The sequence below is a fragment of the Danio aesculapii genome, chromosome 20 (genome assembly GCF_903798145.1).
Source record: "Danio aesculapii chromosome 20, fDanAes4.1, whole genome shotgun sequence".
Lineage (NCBI taxonomy): Eukaryota > Metazoa > Chordata > Actinopteri > Cypriniformes > Danionidae > Danio > Danio aesculapii.
This window is the reverse complement of record NC_079454.1, coordinates 15,351,536-15,373,554: the sequence shown is the minus strand read 5'-3', so window position 1 is coordinate 15,373,554 and position 22,019 is coordinate 15,351,536. Positions and strand designations below refer to the sequence as shown.

Below are 22,019 nucleotides of genomic sequence, written 5' to 3'. Positions count from 1 at the left end.
TTGCAATCCATGAATCTCTCTCTGGCCCTGTTTACACTAACGCGTTTTCGTTTTAAAACGCATATATTTTGCTACGGTTACGCCATCCGTCCACACTACGCCGGAGTTTTCGAGCACCGAAAACGGAGCGTTTTGGAAAAGCTGAAGAGGCCGTTTTCATTCTAAAACGCTGCTGCTCCGTCTCAGTGTGGATGGGGGAAAATGGAGACATCTGAAAACGGAGGCGGGGTTGCAGACATTCACCTCTCTGATTGGGGCTTTTCCTTAATATTAAGTAGCCTACAAACACAGTTCAGTCCTGCATCCTCTGCTTGTAAGTTCAGACTTCGCAAGGTTGATATGGAAAACAGACCCCCGAGGACATGTCGGTAAATCTTCAAAGGGAACAGTGTACTTTATAACCTTATTCACATTACATCACACATATATATATATATATATATATATATATATATATATATATATATATATATATATATATATATATATATATATATATATACATACATATATATATACAGTTGAAGTCAGAGTTATTAGCCCCCCTGAATTATTAGCCCCCCTGTTTATTTTTTCCCCAATTTCTGTTTAACGGAGAGGAGACTTTTTCAACACATTTCTAAGCATAATAGTTTTAATAACTTATTTCTAATAACTTTATAATAACTTTGCCATTATGTTTGCCATGATGACAGTAAATAATATTGAAGGATTTGATTATTATGTGTGTGTATTCTACTGTTTTTACAGCCTGTTTTTCTGTTCTCTCTACTGTGTCTTTTCACTGCAGAAATGTGTGTGGGTATGCATATTCTGTTCATCTTATCTCGGTGTGGCCGGAAAATTTCGTCCTTGAGCAAAAGCAACTATCTGACTCGCTCACAGATGCGCGCATACCTACATGCACACATTCTCACGTATTCTGGTTGCTGTAAGCTGTCTTTGTATCGTTGTTTCCCTCCTTCTATGATAATATTCTATTGTGTTAGGGCTCAGTTGCAGGAGGATCCTCAATGTGTATATAAGATTGCTCTTCCCTCCCTTGTGTCAGAATAAAATCATACTGAACCATTCAGCTGATTTTCTTCTCATCTTTTCCAAGCTTGGACGGTCTTGATGCAGACACTCACTGGTGATACAAAATACTAGAGTGAAGGGACCTAAGGAAAAAACGGATTTTCCTACAGTTCTGGGGGCTCGTCCGGGATATATCTGGTCAGGTAAGAGAATTTTATACACACTGCCTGATTAGATATATCCTGTTTTATCTGTAGAATTTTGTAGATTTAGAGGTTATCCCACACAGTGATTGTGTGGATGTGTTATTCTACACCACGATGGTGTAGATGATGGTTTATCCTACATAATTGTGTTCTTGTACCCGATTAAATTTGGGTTGCACAGTGTGTAGATGATGGGTTATCCTGCATAGTTGTGTTCTTGTACCCGATTTAATTTGGGTTGCACAGTATGTGGAAGATCACACGGTAGCTGAAAACCGTGTGATAAAGCGCTTACAAATATAGACTAATAAAAACTAGACAGAACAAATTATCACCAGTGAGTCTTCTCATCATGGGCCAAACTTATCCAAAGCCTGAGCCCAGTGAGACCCCTGTGAATTGGATGAACAGATGTGGGTGGGGATTTTACACTGAACCATACATCTCAAATTTAGCAGGATGGACTGAGGGTCAATCCCAGTGGCGAGATTGTAGTAAGAAACAGAGAGAGCAGCAAGGAAGTCAGCAATGGGCCAACGGTGCCCAGGGTGTTTGCCAGCAGCCCAATCATTATCAGCAGCTTAATCATTATCAGCAGCCCAATTATTATCAGCAGCCGCCACAGCAGCACGGTGTACCCCCGCACATCTATTCCTGGGGTTAGAAACCTCTATGTTGATGGCTCATGCTCAAAACCACAGGATGGTGTATACCTCACAGGTTATGCTGTCTGTGAACTACCAGACAAAGTGATTAAAGCTGCAGCTGTGCCTTTTTCCTCAGCCCAAGCAGCTGAGCTCATTGCCTTGACCAGAGCTTGTCACATTGCTGCTGATCAGGATGTTAACATTTACACTGACAGTAGATACGCCTTTGGCGTTGCCCATGATTTTGGACAAATTTGGGCTACCCGTGGGTTTGTGGCCGCAGACGGCAAACCCATATCTCACAGCTTATTGGTCATGGATCTCATACAGGCCTGCCGTTTGCCTAGATCACTAGCCATTATTAAAACAAAAGCCCATTCTACATTTGACACCCCTGAGGCCAAGGGGAATAACATGGCTGACACAGCAGCCAAAGCAGCTGCTCAATCTGGGAGGATGCCAAGTTGGCTGAATATCTCTCAGGTTTCCACTTCCTCATCTGTGCTGACTAGTGCTATGCTCCCACCTATTGACATTGTGGCCATTCAAGCTATAGCCTCAGTGGCAGACAAAACTTATTGGGAAGAGCTCGATGCTCATCCTGATTCCTCAGGAATTTTGCTGGATGGCAATGGTCGTGTGTGCATTCCTTCTGCCTGTGCACCTTTTCTTGTCCGCGAGTTTCACTGTGTTACACATCGCGGCCGAAGAGGGGTACTGGACACAATGATGTCTTTTCTGTGTATACTTAACTTATCACATCATGTTAACAGCACATTAGACAGATGTTTAGTTTGTGCTCAAAATCATGTGACCAAACCATGGGCTAAACACCAACAGCTGCAAATGCCAGAAGGCCCATTCCAGCAATGGCAGGTAGATTTTACTCACCTTCCTAAGAGGGGACCACATAAATATCTTTTGGTTTTGTAGATAGGTTTTCAAAATGGGTTGAAGTGTTCCCCTGTGCGAGGGAAGATGCAAAAACTGTGATTTTATATCTAACAAAAGACATTATTCCCAGATATGGTATACCATGTGGCATTGACTCTGACAAAGGCACTGCTTTCACAGCAAAGGTGATTCAAGGCCTTGCTAAAGAATCAGGCATTACATGGCACTTGCACATACCATACCACCCACAGTCATCAGGTGTAGTAGAGAGAACTAACAGAACAATCAAAGACAAATTGAGAAAAGCCATGCAGAGCATGGGGCGCTCTGATTGGCCTGCATTAATCCCAGTGATATTGGCGGACATGAGAATGTCCCCTCACAAGGGACTCCAGGGGCTGTCACCCTATGAAACAGTAATGGGTAGACCCTTTCCAGCCCCCTGGAGAAAGGGAGGGCATGCACTGGGTGATGGCTCATGTGATGTTCATATTAGCGAGTATATGCAACAACTGATTGGGGTTTTGAACCAATACTGGGCTAAATTACATTCCTGTGCAGCACCAATGCCAGGGGATAAACCACACCCCTTCAAGGTTGGGGACAAAGTATTAATTAAACAATTTGCTAAGATGGGTGAGGGTCTTTCTGATACCAAATATAGTGCACCCGCTGAAGTTGTTGCAGTCACACGAACTGCTGTCTTAACTTCCTCTTTCCCACAGTGGATCCATGCAACCAGACCGAAGGAGGCTCCATCTACTGTTTAAAGTTTGTTTGCATATATGTATATACAGTCATAATCTGTCTTGAGATTTCTTTTCTTTCCAGAGGGGCGCCCCACACCCACATGATTGAAGTGCTGGCCAGCCATCTAATTCTAACAACGTCTGGAGGATAAAACTGTATGGTTGCTATCTGATAGCAGAGGAGCTGAACACGCAGCGCTGTTTATCAAATAGAGAACTGTCAGTTCACACCATGACCTGGAGAAGTGTGTCTGTTGTTGTGACTGGACTTATCATCCTATGCTGGGTGGTATTTATTTCACTGCCTGCCTTACGTCATCAGCACAGGCGATGAAGTGAGCATAGATATTTCGATTGGGAGGAAGAGCCAGGAGAGGATCCTATTGGAGTGAACCTGTGGTATAAATATGTGAAGGTTTTGGTAAAATCATACAATGTGTCGAATTGTTATGTTTGTTCAGTGATGCCTCACTCAGCCAAACAGAACACCCTATATGGTAAACCAATGAATAAAACTCAGGCTAAGTGTTATGCAAGCTTTGCTGGATGTGGTTATCAGGACCCCCAAATTCAAATAAATGATTCTGACATTGATAGGATAGGCCTCAAAAAAGGAACCTGTGATTCAATGTTTTGGGTAAAATTTAATCATACCTCACAAGGAAGACCAATTGGACACAAGGTTTTCTTTAACCACACCTTAAAGCATCCTATGTGTTATAATCAGACCAATGGCACTATCTATATGGGCAGCACTCTCAACTGTGAGCAGATATGGCGCAGTGGCGAGGGAGCGCCTGTAAGTATGTCGGGCCCCTCTAATGGCACCTATGTTGTCCAAGGTGGATGGTGGTTATGTAGGCGAACAGCCTTCATGTCACTACCCGCAAACTGGATTGGTCAATGTGCCCCAATACATGTTACTGATCGCATGTTCATCATGGCCGCTGTTCCAGGCGCTGAATCAAGGAGAAGACGACGAAGTGTGCCCACTTTTGTGCCTCATGACCCCATATGGGGTGAGGACGTTCCTGATGAGTTCAAACTATGGTCCACGAGTAACAAGGTCACATTGTCCTTGTTTCCTCATATAGGTGTGGGAAAGGTTATGCTAAGGCTTGAAACATTGGATTACAGGTTGGGATTATTCATTAATGCATCTCAAATTATAGATAAGGCCCAAAATAAAGAAATCTCTAACATTAGGACTATGGTAATGCAAAATAAGATGGCACTCAACCTTTTGACTGCCTCTGGTGGAGGTGTGTGCGTATTGCTAAACACGACATGTTGCACTTATATATCAGATGACATCAATAGTGATGCTATGAGAGATGCCTTAGGTACCCTGACTAAATTGAAAAATGCTATGACAGCTGACTATCGCCCCGATCATAATGGTGGATGGAATATTTTCCACAATCTTTTTGGCTGGGTGACGCCTTTTATATCGATGATGATTCCTATTATTGTTGTTGTATTACTAATTTGCTGTTGCGGCCCATGTCTTGTATGTATAATGTATAATGAATCGTGTTTATGCTACCATTGAGAGTATGACTGGTCGTGGGTATGAGCTACTTCCTATGCGTTAGGCTTTTTAGAGCCTAAAAGAGGGGATTGAAGGATTTGATTATTATGTGTGTGTATTCTACTGTTTTTACAGCCTGTTTTTCTGTTCTCTCTACTGTGTCTTTTCACTGCAGAAATGTGTGTGGGTATGCATATTCTGTTCATCTTATCTCGGTGTGGCCGGAAAATTTCGTCCTTGAGCAAAAGCAACTATCTGACTCGCTCACAGATGCGCGCATACCTACATGCACACATTCTCACGTATTCTGGTTGCTGTAAGCTGTCTTTGTATTGTTGTTTCCCTCCTTCTATGATAATATTCTATTGTGTTAGGGCTCAGTTGCAGGAGGATCCTCAATGTGTATATAAGATTGCTCTTCCCTCCCTTGTGTCAGAATAAAATCATACTGAATCATCCAGCTGATTTTCTTCTCATCTTTTCCAAGCTTGGACGGTCTTGATGCAGACACTCACTGGTGATACAAAATACTAGAGTGAAGGGACCTAAGGAAAAAACGGATTTTCCTACAAATATTTTACTAGATATTTTTCAAGACACTTCTATACAGCTTAAAGTGACATTTAAAGGCTTAAACAGGTTAATTAGGTTAACTAGGCAGGATAGGGTAATTAGGCAAGTTATTTTATATCGATGGTTTGTTCTGTAGACAATCGAAAAAAAAATAGCCTAAAGGGGCTAATAATTTTGTCCTTAAAATGGTGTTTTAAAAAAACAGCTTTTATTCTAGCTGAAATAAAACAAATTTACGACTTTAACCAGAAGAAAAAAATATCACCAAACATACTGTGAAAATTTCCTTGCTCTGTTAAACATTATTTGGGAAATATTTAAAAAGGAATGAAAAAAAAAAAAAATTCCAAGGGGGGCTAATAATTCTGACTTCAACTGTATATATATATATATATATATATATATATAAATATATATATATATATATATATATATATATATATATATATATATATATATATATATATATATACAGTTGCAATCAGAATTATTAACCCCCCTGAATTATTAGCACCCCTGTTTGTTTTTTTTCCCCCAATTTCTGTTTAACGGAGAGAAGATTTTGTCAACACATTTCTTAACATAATAGTTTTATTAACCCATTTCGGTAACACTTTATAATAACTACACACTATGAATTATTTACTAAGCATTAGCATCTAGTGAATTCATTATCTGTTAAGCATTAACTCTTCATTAATAAACATTAGTAAGCAGTTTATAACTGCAGCTACAAATACTTATAAGCACCTATATAATGTGCTTAATAATTGTACTTTCATACTTAGTTAATGATTTATTTTTCATTACTAAATTAAGTACTGCATTATTTACAAACCAGTTGTATTTAAGAGTAGTTGAGGGTTTTTAGGATAATTCAGAATGAGTTAGTAAATGATTAATAAACTATTGAAATCAACATTTACATATCTTATTATTCAGGCATATACTAATAGTTAACTAATATGTTAATAAACGCTTTAGTAACTCAACTTCATGCAGTTTTGTAACCTAATCTGAAGTGAGGACTATTTATGCTTTATAAATCCCTTATAAATGACAATTAAAGGCTCAGAATCAAATGAACAATAATCTTTGCAATCTTTTCTAAAAAATAAAATTACTGTGAAGTTTAAGCATTGCCAAATAACAGGAGTGTCAAAATATGACATAAAACTGGATATAACAACAACAACAGTATAATAATTTAACAATATAATAAGATGCAATGTTTAAACTCTACAGTTGTTTTATTTTAGATAAGGTTGGAAAGATTTATTTTTCATTTGAAGTACAGTTTTATCTGTGTATCTTTAAATGAAAAACAATGAATAATGTCAAATGTTTTCCTGTTTAGAATTTAACTGAGCCTTTATTTGTCATTTATAAGGGGTTTATAAAGCATAAACAGTCCTCACTTTAGATTAGGTCACAAAACTAGATGAAGTTGAGCTAATAAAGCATTTATTAACATACATAGTAACCCTTAATATATGCCTGAATAATAAGACATATAAACGTTGATTTCAATAGTTTATTAATCATTTACTAACTCATTCTAAATTATCCTAAAAACCCTCAACTACTTTTAAATACAAATGGTTTGTAAACAATGCGATACTTAATTTAGTAATGAAAAATAAATCATTAACAAAGTATGAAAGTACAAGTATTAAGCACATTATACATATGTTTGTAAGTCAAGAATAGAGCATTTGTAGCTGCAGTTATAAACTGCTTACTAACGCTTATTAATGTAGAGTTAATGGCTTAACAGAAAATGAATTAACTATTTGCTAATGCTTAATAAATGGTTTATAGTGTGTAGTTTTTATAAAGTGTTACCCTCATTTCTAATAACTACTTTATTTTATCTTTGCCATGATGACAGTAAATAATATTTTATTATTAGTTATTTTTCAAGACACTTCTATACAGATTAAAGCAACATTTAAAGGCTTGACTAATAAGGTTAACTAGGCAGGATAGGGTAATTAGGCAAGTTATTGTACATCGATGGTTTGTTCTGTAGACTATCAAAACAAATAAGTCTATCCAGTAGAAAAAATATTATCAGACATACTGTGAAAATTTCCTTGCTCTGTTAAACATAATTTGGGAAATATTTGAAAAAGAAAAAAAAAAAATTCAAAGGGGGTTGAATAATTCTGATTGCAACTGTATATATAAACACACACACACACACACACACATATATGTATATACATACATACACATACAACACACACACACACACACACACACACACGCACACGCGCACACGCACACACGCGCACACGCACACACGCACACAGTTACATCCATAATATTAGGACATCAACACCATTCTAACATTTTTGGCTCTTTACATCAACGCAACGGATTTGAATTTAAACTAACAACATGTGCTTTAACTACAGACTGTCAGCTTTAATTTGATGGTATTTATATCAAAATCTGGCGAACGGTGTAGGAATTACAATGGTTTGCATATGTGCCTCCCACTTGTTAAGGGTTCAAATGTAATTGGACTATTGGCTTCCAAGCCCGGTGTTCCATGGCTCGGTGTGTGTTATTGCCTTAATATCCCAACTGCAATGAGAAGATAAAAGGTCCAGAGTTCATTTCAAGTGAGCTATTTGCATTTGGAATCTGTTACTGTTAACTCTCTAGATGAGATCTAAAGAGCTGTCACTATCAGTCAAGCAAGCCATGATTAGGCTGAAAAAACAAAACAAACCCATCAGAGAGATGGCTAAAACATTAGGGGCGGCCAAAACAACTCTTTGGAACATTCTTAAAAAGAAAGAACACACCAGTTTCCCTGGTAAAGAAAACATAATTTACGACAGTTGGGCAGATCAAGAAAACTCTCCAGGAGGAATATGTGTATTCAATGGGACTATGTATTACTTTATGTAGTGCTTACAACCTACTAACTACGTTCTGCCTTAAGAACGTGGTGTAACCAAAGTAAGAAAAAAAATGCTACAAACTAGCTAGTAGTTACTAAGCCTTTAGTGTGGGCTTTATGTTACAGTTTAAGCAAGAACTTATGAACAGCTAGTGCAACCATACCCTGCTGATTATAACTATGCAAAACAGGGGTCACCAAACTTGTTCCAGGAGAGTCCAGCTCCAACCCTAATCAAACACACCTGAACAAGCTAATCGAGCTCTTGTTGGGGCAATTTGGAGCTAAAATCTGCAGGAACACTTGGTGATTTGGTGATGCAAAAGCAACTAGAGTATCAAAAACCTGATATCAGATTAGTTCTCCAAAAGAATTCACTTGTATTAAAAGAATTACATCTACATCTCACCAACATTGTCTCTTTACCCCTTGACCCCATTTATTCTGAAATCTAAAATGGTATCAGATCATTGACTTCTATTTTCATTTATTTTAATAATGCAGGGCACAGACTGTTTGGTATTAATGTCTATTTACATAGTCACTACAGCAAAACAACATTTGATGATTAGAGAAGGATAATGGCATGTTAGTTCTTTAGACTTGAAAAAAAGCTCAAAACAAAGTCTATTTCTACTAGTTAAATGTACATGATGTATAACTTATGATACATATTATTGAGGCATCATTATTGAGGCAAGATGGCGGCGCATACACATCGCAAGGCTCAGTGTCTCTCCAGTTTCTGCAGTTTTGCAGTACTATTCCTGCACATCCTCAGCACATGTGGCAGTGCATCCAGGCCATCAGCAACTACAAACCCAGCCAGTCCACACCCACAGCCACAAATGTCTCCTTCCTGAATGAGCTAAATGACTTTTATGCCCGCTTTGAAAGAAAAGAACCCTACACCAGAATCACTTCCTCAACCGACCACTCACCTATCACACTCACCTCCTTAGAAGTCTACACCGCACTGAGTCAATGTGTGTAAGGCTGCTGGACCAGACGGTATTCCTGGACGCGTCCTCAAAGCATGTGCAGAACAGCTCGCTGGGGTATTCACAGATATTTTCAACCTGTCACTTAACCTAGCAGCTGTGCCAACATGCTTTGAAACCACCTCTATTGTGCCAGTGCCCAAACACTCCAGCCCAACATGCCTGAATGACTACTGCCCTGTAGCACTCACACCCATCATCATGAAGTGCTTCGAGCGGTTGGTCCTGGCACATCTGAAAGACTCGCTGCCATCTACACTGGACCCACATCAGTTTGCCTACCGTGGCAACAGGAGCACAGAAGATGCAGTCTCCATAGCACTGCACTCTGTACTCATGCACTTGGACAAAAAAAAAAACACTTATGCACGAATGCTGTTTGTTGACTTCAGCTCAGCATTCAACACTGTCATACCCTCTAAGTTAATGATCAAACTTCGAGACCTGGATATCGACACATCTCTCTGCAACTGGGTTATGGACTTTCTGACTAACAGACCTCAGAATGTTAGATCAGGCCACATCTGCTCCACCACCATCACACTCAACACTGGTGTACCACAGGGCTGCGTGCTGAGCCCCTTCCTCTACTCCCTTTTTACCATCGACTGTAGGCCAGTGAACAGATCCAACACCATCATCAAATTTGCAAATGACACCACAGTGATTGGTCTAATCAACAACAATGATGAGACTGCCTACAGGGAGGAGATACAGCATCTGGCCACTTGGTGCACCAACAATAATCTGCTCCTTAACACCAACAAGACCAAGGAGCTCATTGTGGACTTCAGGAAGAGACGAACAGGCTCACATGATCCCATCCACATCAATGGGATGGCCGTTGAGCCTGTCTCATCCTTCAAGTTCATGGGGACTCACATCTCAAAGGACCTTTCCTGGACCACCAACACCTCCAGCCTGGTCAAGAAGGCTCTCCAGCGCCTATTTTTCTTAAGGCAACTTAGGAAGAACCAGCTTTCATCAACTGTCTTGGTGAACTTCTACCGCTGCACAATAGAAAGCATCCTGACCAACTGCATCACAGTCACGCAGTATTCTTAAGGACTCCTCTCACCCTGCTCACAGACTGTTGTCTCTCCTGCCTTCCGGCAGGCGCTTCAGGCTCCCCCGGACAAAAACCAGCAGATTGAGGAACAGCTTTTTCCCCAGAGCTGTTTCCCTTTTGAACTTTGCCCCTCACTGACTCTTTTACACCCCCCACACTCCTCTAACTTATACTCCTCACAATCACTGAACTGTTTTACATTTGCACATTTAAAAATTGCACTATATTGCACTGATTCACTTATTTGAACTGTACATACCCACTGCACATGGACATTTGTAATTATGTACACACCCACTGTACATATACATTTGTAATTATGTTTATCTATCTGCACACTTCTGATTATTAATAGCTACCTGCACATATATTCATTTATTGTAAATCTCTATTCATAGCTAATACAACCTGTATGTTCATAGTACATCCATCTGTAAGTATCACCATAGTTTTTCTATAACTGCACTTTATAACTTATAGCTGTATCCTGCACTTGCTGCTATTGCACTTCTGGTTAGACCTGAACTGCATTTCGTTGCCTTGTACTTGTACATGTGTAATGACAATAAAATCTAATCTAATCTAATCTAATCTAATCTAATCTAATCTAATCTAATCTAATCTAATCTAATCTAATCTAATCTAATCTAATATCCAAGAGAACAATTGTAAACTAAGAGAAACAACATAAAATGATGACTAACCTGGCATGCCTGGAAAGGCCAGTGTTGGGTTTGTGGCAGCAGCAGCAAGGGACTCCTGCTGACTCTGTTGGCTCTGTCCTGGAGTTAAAGGTCGTTGATTGGTCCCTGCTCGAATCACCTGGATGGGAGAGGAAAGTGTTATTTAAAACAACCTTAAGGTAATACAGTACCTTCTGAAGTAAACAAACTTAATTGTTTAATAATCATTTTCAGTAATATCAGTTCCAACTGAAATGCACTGTGCTCTGCAGGGCATATATGGAGTATGAGACTTGATGGTAAGAACCCCAAACAAAATAGACCAAAATCCTCAAAAAAATTTATTCAAACTAATGAATGATACAATACTGAGCAGAAGGAGTTTTTATCATTGCAGACATAACAAAAATGCTGTCGCTCTTGATTTAGTGAGCAATTAGTTAAACAAAACGATGCCATTAGAAACTGGATTATTTAAGAACAATGCTAAGCTCACTGTTTTCAACACTTGGCAAAGTCATGTGATTGAACTTTGAACACAATTGAATGGTGGTGGTTTAATAACAACATTGCTCAAAAAATAATAATGAAGGCAACACTAAAATAACACATCCAACAAATATTCTTATTAAATACTTTGTTCTTTTCATAGTTGAATGTGCAAACAACAAAATCACAAACATTATCAATGGAAATCAAACTTATTAACCCATAAAGGTCTGGATTTGGAGTCAAATTCAAAATTGAAGTGGAAAAATATACTACAGACTGATGTAACTTTAATATAATGTCCTTAAAACAAGTCAAAATGAGGCTCAGTAGTGTGTGTGGCCTTCATGTCCATGTATGACCTCCCTACAATGCCTGTGCATGCTCCTGATGAGGTGGTAGATTATTTCTTGAGTAATCTCCTCCCAGACCTGAACTAAATGAGCTGCACTACCTGAGCCACTTGTGTGGATTGTAGACTCCTCTATGTAGATCTCATGCTACCACTATAGTCAAAGCACTGCCAGCATTTAAAAGTGACCAAAAATCTGCCAGAAAGCATAGGAACCAAGAAGTGGTCTGTGGTCACCACCTTAAAGGCACTTGCTAATTGCCTTTATTTCAACCTGTTGTCTATTATATTCACACAACACTATGTAAACTTGATTGTCAATCAGTGTTACTTCGTAATTGGGTGGTTTGATTTCACAGAAGTGTAATTGACTTGGTGTTCCATTGTATTGTTTATTGTTCGGGCAGGCAAAAGAAAGCAGGTGAATACCGAATGAGAGGATGATGACTCGCACGCACAGGTGATGTGATGCATGTGACTGTTTAAAAAGTATGCGCGCTCCCATTTCCTGATGCAAAGCAACCGTGCCTGGAAACGCAACTGCTGCAATCGGTTCTCTTTGAAATCGACTGGACAAAAAGTGATGCTTGTGCACCCACAGTCCTGCTGCTTCCAAAAGCTCTGGATGTTTTTAAAATATGTCTTTTTGTAAGCAGCAGCGGTTTTGTTTTAACTATTCTTTTTGAACACAACAGATTATGGGCCTAATGTTACTCGTGTACGTGTGATCATCCTTTCATTATCACACACAGTATGTTTTTCACCTGCTTTCTTTTGCTTAGGGTTATTTTTGTTAATATGGTTTAATTATCATTTTTACAATTACATTGCTTTAATAGGAGCTTAACTTCCCATGTATGTGTAGTTAACTAGTGATCTGAGAGACCTTTAGCCTGGACAGACTAGGCTACAGTGCATAGTTTTAGATCCATGGCAATAATATTTTTATTTTTTTGCAATGCGACACTATGAAACCACAACCCATTTTCTTATGCATATTAAGCAAGTTCATACACAAAAAAAGTTAAATGAATGAGGAGGCATGTAGACAACACAAATTCTAAATCAAGTAATAATAAATAATAATAATTTTAAATAATAATAATAAAGACGTCAGCTTGTTTTTGGGAGAGGAAGCAATACGGCCCTAAGATTGAAAATTTTCTTTTGTCATTATGTAGGTGTTTGTTACTTTTTATTGGAATGTAGTTTGTTTTTGAAGATTTATACCAATTATTTTGAGATGCACACAATGATAGCACAGTATTTTCGTTTTCTTTAATAGATAGAATAGAAAAATTAAGTCAGATGGTGCAAAAACCAGTGCAGACCATAGAGTTTGTGAATGAAGTTTGGTCAAGCAAATGCTCATACAAGAATCCTTGAGGATAGTGTGGTGAGCATTCCAATGTCACGTCGCCAGTGAGCCTAATCCCCGTCAGCTGCACCAAATGAGGGACAGACAATATAAGCAGAGGAAACAGAAGCAATGGTGAGTCACATGACTCCATGGCATCCAGACGCTAACTTCTCTCTCCCTCACTTTCACCAGATTCCAGCAGCTAGATCGGAGTTCACACTCTCACCAAAGGATACCACAAGACTGCACAATTATTCACCCCAGAGCACTCTCACTCACTCTCAGAGGACTCAGCATCAGCACAACTTACCACTACCCCATCACCACCATCCGGGGCTTTTGAATTACATCTTGCCAGTCTTGTGTTGTGTTTTTTTCTTTTTCTCGCCACAACATCACAGATTTGGATTATATTTATTTTACAACAAGCTGATCCTAGTATTTCTCTAATTTTTTGGAGTCTGTGACACACCCACTGAGAAACCTGATGACAGTACCATAGTAATTTGTGACTAGTATTCCATAGTACGGAATGTGCAAATAGAGACACCATTCACCATAGTCAAATGTCTGCTGTGTGCAAGAAATCATGTCAAATTTCTGGTCCCCTGCCCTCTTATCACGTTGACAAGTTCTACAGCTGACTCTCAGCACTTAGCACAAATGGCTGGATGTTTAAGTGATGCCCACTGAAAAACATATGTTTTGTAGACAATTGGGCATATTTCTGGGGTAGACCTGACATGTTGAAGAGAGATGCTCTCATCTCTAGTAATCTGGCGAATGGTCTTAATGATGACATTTGACTACTTCAATGCTCAGGTCAGGGAGCAGACAGATTGGCTAAACCGACCATCTGCTAGCCTTCAGTTTACCAAACTCAGATAATCTGCAGCACATAGAGCCACTTGGATATTATAACATAGAGATCATGTCCCAAATATCTAAATTAGAAAAAAAAGAAGAAAAAAAACAAAAAACAACAACTCCCAAACTCTTTCAAGGGTAACAATTTAATTAATGTTCATCAAAGAAAAAAAAAAAGATAAACAAAAGATAAAACTCAGATTATTGAACATTAGATAAATCTCTAAATCTCTTTTTGTCAATGACTTGACTATAATTATAAACACAAGCCTCCTCTTAAAGGGACAGGTGGGGGCGTTGACATGATATATAGTAATATTTTTAGTGTCATTCAGAGATCTGGCTTCAAATACAATTTCTTTGGATAATACTACTGTATATTTCAGTGCACAATATAAATAATAAAGCATGAGTGATCTGATGAAAGTGATGACAATTCAGATCACTACTTAATCTCTTGTAAAATTGCAAATGTCTACAAAACCACCTACCATCTATAAATATGGTAGAATAATCACATCTAACATTAAACATTAATTTGTCAGTCACCTAATTAATCTTTCTAATTTCCTTAGCCTTTCAGATTGTCTAGAAGAGTGTGATGCTGGAACTAAAACGATTGACTCTGTTCTTTCTAGCACTTTAAACACAGTTCCTCCGATACATTTAAAGAGCTTTTATAGTCTGACCACAATTACATTTCTTTGTTATTGTTGTTGGACCTCAGCACAGCATTTGATACCTTTCATCATAACATGCTCCTTGATCGGCTTGAATATTATGTTGGAACTGCATTGGCTTAGTTCAGGTCTTACCTATCTGAACATTATCAATTTGCATCAATTAATAAAAGAGGCATCATAGCAAAAGCACACTCTTGAAGAACTATAATGCTGTGTTCACACCAGACACGGAAGATGCATCAAGCGTGAGTGATTTACATGTTAAGTCAATGCAAAGACGCGAATAGACATCCTGCATCGCAATACGCATGAATGACGCAAAATGTGCGAATGGCACGGCGCGAATTTAGCATTTTGCGCGTTTGACGCGCTTAACGCACGAATCGCTCGAGTTCGAAAATATGAACTTCAGCGGACATTCGCGCCGCGTTAACCAATCAGGAGCACAGCTGAAAGCTTCCATCATCCAGGTTAAATTTCTGGAGGAGTTTATAAGCTCACAGAGCTGGGTGCACCTCTAAAAGGATCTAGTGGACTCAGACATGGCTCCAAACAAATCAACGCAGTTTTTCAGCCTTCATAAAGCACATAAACACAGCTATTCTCTCAATAAAATCCATGTTAGCCATTTAGCAAGGAAGCTAGAGTCACCGGGCAGACAGAAGCCCTGCCCATGACGCGAATCCTGTTCTGAAGTGAGAGAGAGAGAGAGAGAGATTGTAACTCATTTGCACTGAAAAATAGAGAGAGAGATTGTAACTCATTTTTATGTAAAATGGAGGGAAATGTATCTACAGTTCTAATATATGTAGAAATAATGTCATTCACCTGTTGCCCTGGCCCTGGACCCTGACTGGATGCCTGCTGGTTGGTAGAATGACTGGCAGCAGCTGTAGCTTGTTGTTGGAAGAGATTGGCAGGATACACACCCCAAGGGACTCCATAGTACTGGGGAGGAACTACAGCTGGACCTATAGAATATATTATAAAAATCAGGTCGAAAAACAACCATATTTTAGATGCCAAGACCAGTGGCTTCCAATCTGAGAGGTCACAAAAGACATATAAGAGGTCACCAAGTTCACTCTAGTTTGAGGATTAACAGTAATAATAAAATAGATACCAATTTGAAGATAAACCACAATAAAATTCCTGACAATAATTAGTGTTGTACCATTTGATATTGTAATTATGATTTAAAACACAATATAACCTTAATTGCTGCATTGGTCACAAAAAAAAATACAATGGTCTGAGAAAAATATTTTGAACTGCACCAGAAGACAGCTCATATCATCTATCCCATAAAGAAATATCCTTTTAAAAATACATTTTGTAAGAAGGTAAGAGGGCACAGAGGATGAAGAGAATTTAGCAAGCCCTTCAACATAGTGCCTCTGTAGTGCCTCACACTTCTTTGATAAAGCCAGAGAACAGAAATTGTAATAATTTGCACTAACTAGGAGCAAAACAAAAGAAAGGCAATACATTGTGTGGAACTAAGCATAATTGATTCTACTTTCTAGTTTTTAATGCTTAGTAATGTTTTTTTTTTTTGCATAGACTACAACAATTTTTTGAGTGTTTTCCTTTTTAATACTGTGCAGCTTGTTAAGACAGGAGCATATAAACAGAGAAAGGAGAAACACAGATTGGGCTTGAACTCTACAAGGGAATACATGCGCTAATGTTTCTCTCTTTCTCTATACAATTAACAGCAGTGACTAGATCGGGGCTTCAATCCACTCCCAACCAACACAGTCCTTCACCGGCCACGAAGATTACCCCACTTCCAACCCTGAGGACTACAACTTGCATGGCTTAACACTCCTCACTACCTTTACACCACACTGTAAATAAATCACCCCCTGGGGCTGTTGAACTATACCTTTCTGTCTGATCGTGCTTTATATGGCATTCATTCATTCATTTTTTTTTTTTTTGGCTTAGTCCCTTTATTAATTAGGGGTCACTGCAGCGGATTTAAACAACAAATTATCCAACATATGTTTCACGCAGCGGATGCCCTTCCAGTCACAACCCAACACTGGGAAACACCCATACACTCTTACATTCACACACATACATACGGCCAATTTAGTTTATTCAATTCACCTATACCTCATGTCTTTGGACTGTGGGGGAAACCAGAGCACCCGGAGGAAACCCACGCAAGCACGGGGAGAACATGCAAACTCCACACAGAAATGCCAACTGACGCAGCTGGGGCTCAAGAGGATTTTGCTCCTTTTGTGAAATGAATACTGGGACCTTGCCAGTGTCACTCCAGACACAATACCTAAACCCACTGCTGATGGAGAGCCAGAGCCAGAGCCTGTAGCTATAGGCCCCATTTAATACGTTTTAGTTTTAAAAACGCATAACTTTTGCTACGGTTATGTCTTTTGTCCAAATTACTCTGGAGTGTTCGAGCCCAGAAAATGGAGAATTTGAAAACACTGAAGAGGCCTTTTTTTTTTTTTAATGATGGTGCTGTCATATGTGGATGGGGGGAAAATGGAGATATTGTAAATGGAGGCATGGCTGCTAACATTTACACAACCCGACTGGGCTTTTTCTCAATATCAAGTACACAAACTTTAGTCTTGCAGGGCTCGACAGTGCGACCATTTCGCTCGCATTTGCGACTAAAAATAGACATGTGCAAATTAATACATTTGTTAAGTGGCACAAGTGGGATTTTGTTTTTAATTAGCTTGATTGCTGACTTAATTCACTTGGTCACGATAAAACAATTCTTCCCACTAAGTTATGGTGTATTACATTGGAAATGTATTGTGACTGTAGCACATGTTGACGCGATTAACAACAGCACATCTCTACTGGTTTATTTACTTCACATCAGGCGGTCTTTATGTTGTTTTGTATATGTTACTAAGCAACGCAAGACACCGAATGGCGGCAGAGCCACACAATAGGCGAGCCGAGGCTCATAGAAAACGTTTACAATTCGTTTAACCTTTGTACTTAAAAGTTCTTACAGTCTCTTTATTTTCCTTTATTTTATGTTGTTTTTGGGAGGTAATATTTCAGTTGATTGTTATGTATTGTTCTGGGTTGTTTTTTATTAGATTTTTATTTTTTGTTTGTCAAAATAATCTACAGTGCTTCAAAATCATAGAACAGAAAGAGCTAGATAAACTTAGAAATATGTCTAAACCAGCTACATGTATGTTAGACCCAATTCCAACACAATTACTGAAAGAGTTGCAACCTGTAGAAGCTCTTCTTAATGTTATCAACTCTTCTTAATCTTTATTGCCATGCCTTTATTTGCCATGCTCCAAATCCTGTTATTAAGCCTATAATTAAGAAACCACAACTGGACCCCAGAAACTTAGCCAATTATAGACCTATTTCAAATCTTCCATTTATGTCTAAAATACTAAAAAAGTAGTTTCTGCCCAATTATGCTATTTTCTGCAGAGGAACAATGTTTTTGAAGTGTTTCAGTCAGGTTTCAGGATTCATCACAGTACAGAAACCGCGTTAGTGAAAATAACCAACGATTTACTCTCAGCTGCTGACAGAGACTTCTTGTTATTAGTTTTACTTGATCTCAGTGCTGCATTTCACACCATCGACCACAATATCCTCATAAATCGCTTAAATTATATAGGGTTCCAGGGACAGGCTGTACAATGGTTTAAGTCAAACTTAACGGAACGTTACCAGTTTGTAAATATAAACAGACAGCTTTCAAAAATCAAATGGGGTACCTCAAGGATCAGTTTTAGGCCCTTTGCTGTTTACAATATGCTACCTCTGGGTAACATTATTAGAAGACACAGGATCAGCTTCAACTGCTATGCAGATGATACTCAATTATATATTGGAGTGTGCTCCACGCAGGTAAGTGGGCTTGACAAGCCACCTGTAGAACTCACTCCTGTCTTGATGCACCAGACATTTTGTTAGAAATACTCATATGTTTTACATGTTTGTTTGTGTAACTACTATTTTAATTCATAACACTTCATTTTTGCATCTCGTTTAAATACTATTAACAGCAGCTACACTAATTATTTTCTTTATTTACTATTTCCACCTGGGGATACTCATCCCAAGGCCCCTTGAGATTATGCAGTGCTAATGATGCGACTAGGTTTTCACTTCTAAATTAAGTACTGCATTATTTACAACTAATTTGTATTTAAGAGTAGTAGGTGGTTTCAAAGATCATTTAGAAAGAGTAAGCACATGATTAATAACCTATATCTTATAATCCGGGCATAGATGATAGTTAAATTATTTATTAACACAACGTCATGCAGTTTTGTGACTTAATCTAAAGTGAGGATTATTTATGCTTTATAAATCCTTTACAAATGACAATTACAGGTTGAGTATAAAATACATAAAAAAATCTTTGAAATCTTATTTACAAAATAAAATTGCTGTAGAGTTAAAACATTTGCTGAATAACAGGAGTGTCAATATATAACAATATCACAAAAAAAAACAACAATTTAATATATTCACATTTAACAATATTCATGTCAGTGTTATTCAGTGATGTTTAAACTGTACAGTAGTTTTATACATAGATAAAACAACAAAAAAATAATTCGTTTGATGCAGTTTCATATGTGTTTCTTGAAATTAATATTTTTACTTTAGATGAGCTCACAAAATGGCATGAAGTTGTGTTGATAAAGCATTTTTTAAGATACAGAGTAATCATTACTATATGCCTGAATTTTTTAAATAAATGTTAATTTGAATAGTTTATAAATCATTTACTTATTCATTCTAAATTGTCTTAAAAACACCAACTACTCTTAAATAACTGGTTTAATAATATAAAAAAATAATCATTAACAAAGTATGAAAATACAATGATTATGCACATTTTACATGTGCTTATATCTCAACACCACATGATGTGTAGTTGGAGTTATAAACAGCTTACTAATGTCTACTAATTTAGAGAGTTAATGTTTAACAAATGATGAATTAACTATTTGCTAATGCTTAACAAATGGTTCATAGTGTGCAGTTATTATAAAGTGTTACCAAGGTGGGAACATGCACATACCTGCAAGTGTTGCAGCTGCTGCTAATCCTGCAGCAGTGTAGGGGTCTGCTCCAGGAGGGGCAGCATTGATGATGTAAGGGTTTGGCACAAATGTAGGTGCAAGGCCTATAAAAGCAAATAAAAAAATATACAAACAGAGTATAAGATACAAAACAACCCTGATCAAATTTATTTTAAAGACAGTGCATGTTTTGGTCATTGTTTGGGTAGCACAGGCAATTTAACCTTGTCAGACTCCACATGTCATGGGTGTCCACCTTGACTTATGGTAACCTATACTGACATTGTAATCTCTCCTCCAAGGTAAGATCTGAACAATTTGAGGATTATCCCAGTTTAAAATGATTGAATGTATCCTTTATTTGTTTTTGTCCTATTGTTTAAAAGAGCATATGCAGAATATGCAGTTTTATTATTATAAACAGCAGCTGAAATCTCTCAGTAGTTCAAAAGCAATCCTGCCCTCGTTAGTGTCAGTTAATATTAACCGGTTCAGTCCCAGCACCTACATTTCCAGAATGATGAAGATGAAACCAGTGTGGATATTTAGCAAGACAATAATCCAAAACACAGCTTAGGAAACTCTTAACTGGTTCCACAAAAGAAAATAAAGCTACTAGAATGGCCCAGCCAATCACCTGACCTGAATCCAATAAAAAAATAAGAAATAAATAAGAGTTCATAGATAAGATCCACAGAACAGTTAAGATTTTAAGACTCTGTTGGTCTGGGGGTTGAAAAAATAAAAATAAATAAATAAATCACACCTGAGCTATGCATGCAACTCCATTCTCTATGCATAAGGTATATTTAAGGTATAATTACAAAAAATGCCTTTTTTTTTTACAAAGTATTAAATACATTTCAGTAGTTCAATACTCTGTCCATGTGTCATTCCATTGTTATTAAGCATATTATTTAACTTTTTATTTATTTTTATTTCTAAAATTGTTTTGTATTATTTGTATTTTTGGATTGTTTGGGGTTTTCCCAAAATTTAAGCCAATTTCATGTCAACAGCTCGTCTAGAAATAGATTTACTATGGAAAGTCATGACATGTTTAATACTTCTTTTACCTGCTGTATGTATGTATGCATGTATGTATATATAAATATTAGGAGTGAAACAATACAGACTTTCGGGTCACTGTTTTTAGTACAGTATATGTATGTCTAGTACAAAAAACAGAATGTTAAAATCAAATATAACAGCAAACTACATATAATTTTTACAGTAAAATTTTAAATAAAGTTTAACCATTATTAAGCTTTATAGCTTTTTAGTCAAGAACAGAGAGGGATTTCATTGTCTTTTGCTGTTTATTATTAAAAAGACAAACAGGAGGAAAATAATTTTTTTTCCACAGATGCAGCATGATGAGAATGTTACAGACAGCACACTTTCTCCAATAGTTGCATTCTGAGACATAATATGGAACAAAATCAATGCCAAATGTACTGAATTAAAAAGCTTGTTGAATAGCACAAACTGAAAAAAATAATACACCGAATAACAAGTTCTTGAATAATGACTTGAATTCCAGGGTTTGTATTTTTAGGTCATTAAATTTAACATATCTGTTTATTTAAGCTGTGATTATTTCAACGAAAAATATTTTAAACTCGTTTTCATACTTATACATTCAATAATTCATATTCAATTTCCAGATTTCACTTACGAAATATGCAAACTCTATAAAATACGATGTATAATATTCAAAAGGCAATTTTCAGTTCATTTTATTTCAGTTCAAATATTCGGTTCCATAAATTCAATGGTTAAAATTCGACTGTTAAAATTCAATATTACATCCAGGAACTGCAGAAAAAAACAATAGATTGCAGATTGAAGACCGCCAGCTGCTCTTTCACCAGCAGGTGGAGATGGAGTAATGTAATATTTTTAACCCAGTAAATAGGCAAGA

At 37.5% G+C, this 22,019-nt stretch overlaps 2 protein-coding genes across 4 annotated transcripts in view; one reads left to right on the top strand and one right to left on the bottom strand.

Moving 5' to 3' along the window:
• The window catches only part of LOC130247582 (HERV-H_2q24.3 provirus ancestral Env polyprotein), a 92,607-nt gene extending 87,120 nt beyond the window's left edge, over positions 1 to 5,487 (top strand). The window contains exon 2 of the mRNA XM_056480880.1: positions 1,103 to 5,487. Within this exon, the coding sequence (XP_056336855.1) occupies positions 3,977 to 5,065 (1,089 nt within the window). The 5' untranslated portion in view covers positions 1,103 to 3,976 and the 3' untranslated portion in view covers positions 5,066 to 5,487. The remainder of the gene's footprint in view (positions 1 to 1,102) is intronic.
• The window catches only part of LOC130247579 (pumilio homolog 2-like), a 151,149-nt gene that overhangs the window by 61,072 nt on the left and 68,058 nt on the right, over positions 1 to 22,019 (bottom strand). For all 3 annotated transcript variants that reach the window (XM_056480878.1, XM_056480877.1, XM_056480879.1), the window contains exons 6-8: positions 20,095 to 20,199; positions 15,864 to 16,006; positions 11,306 to 11,423 (exon numbers count right to left, since the gene is read on the bottom strand). In XM_056480878.1, coding sequence (XP_056336853.1) covers positions 11,306 to 11,423; positions 15,864 to 16,006; positions 20,095 to 20,199 — 366 coding nt within the window. The remainder of the gene's footprint in view (positions 1 to 11,305; positions 11,424 to 15,863; positions 16,007 to 20,094; positions 20,200 to 22,019) is intronic.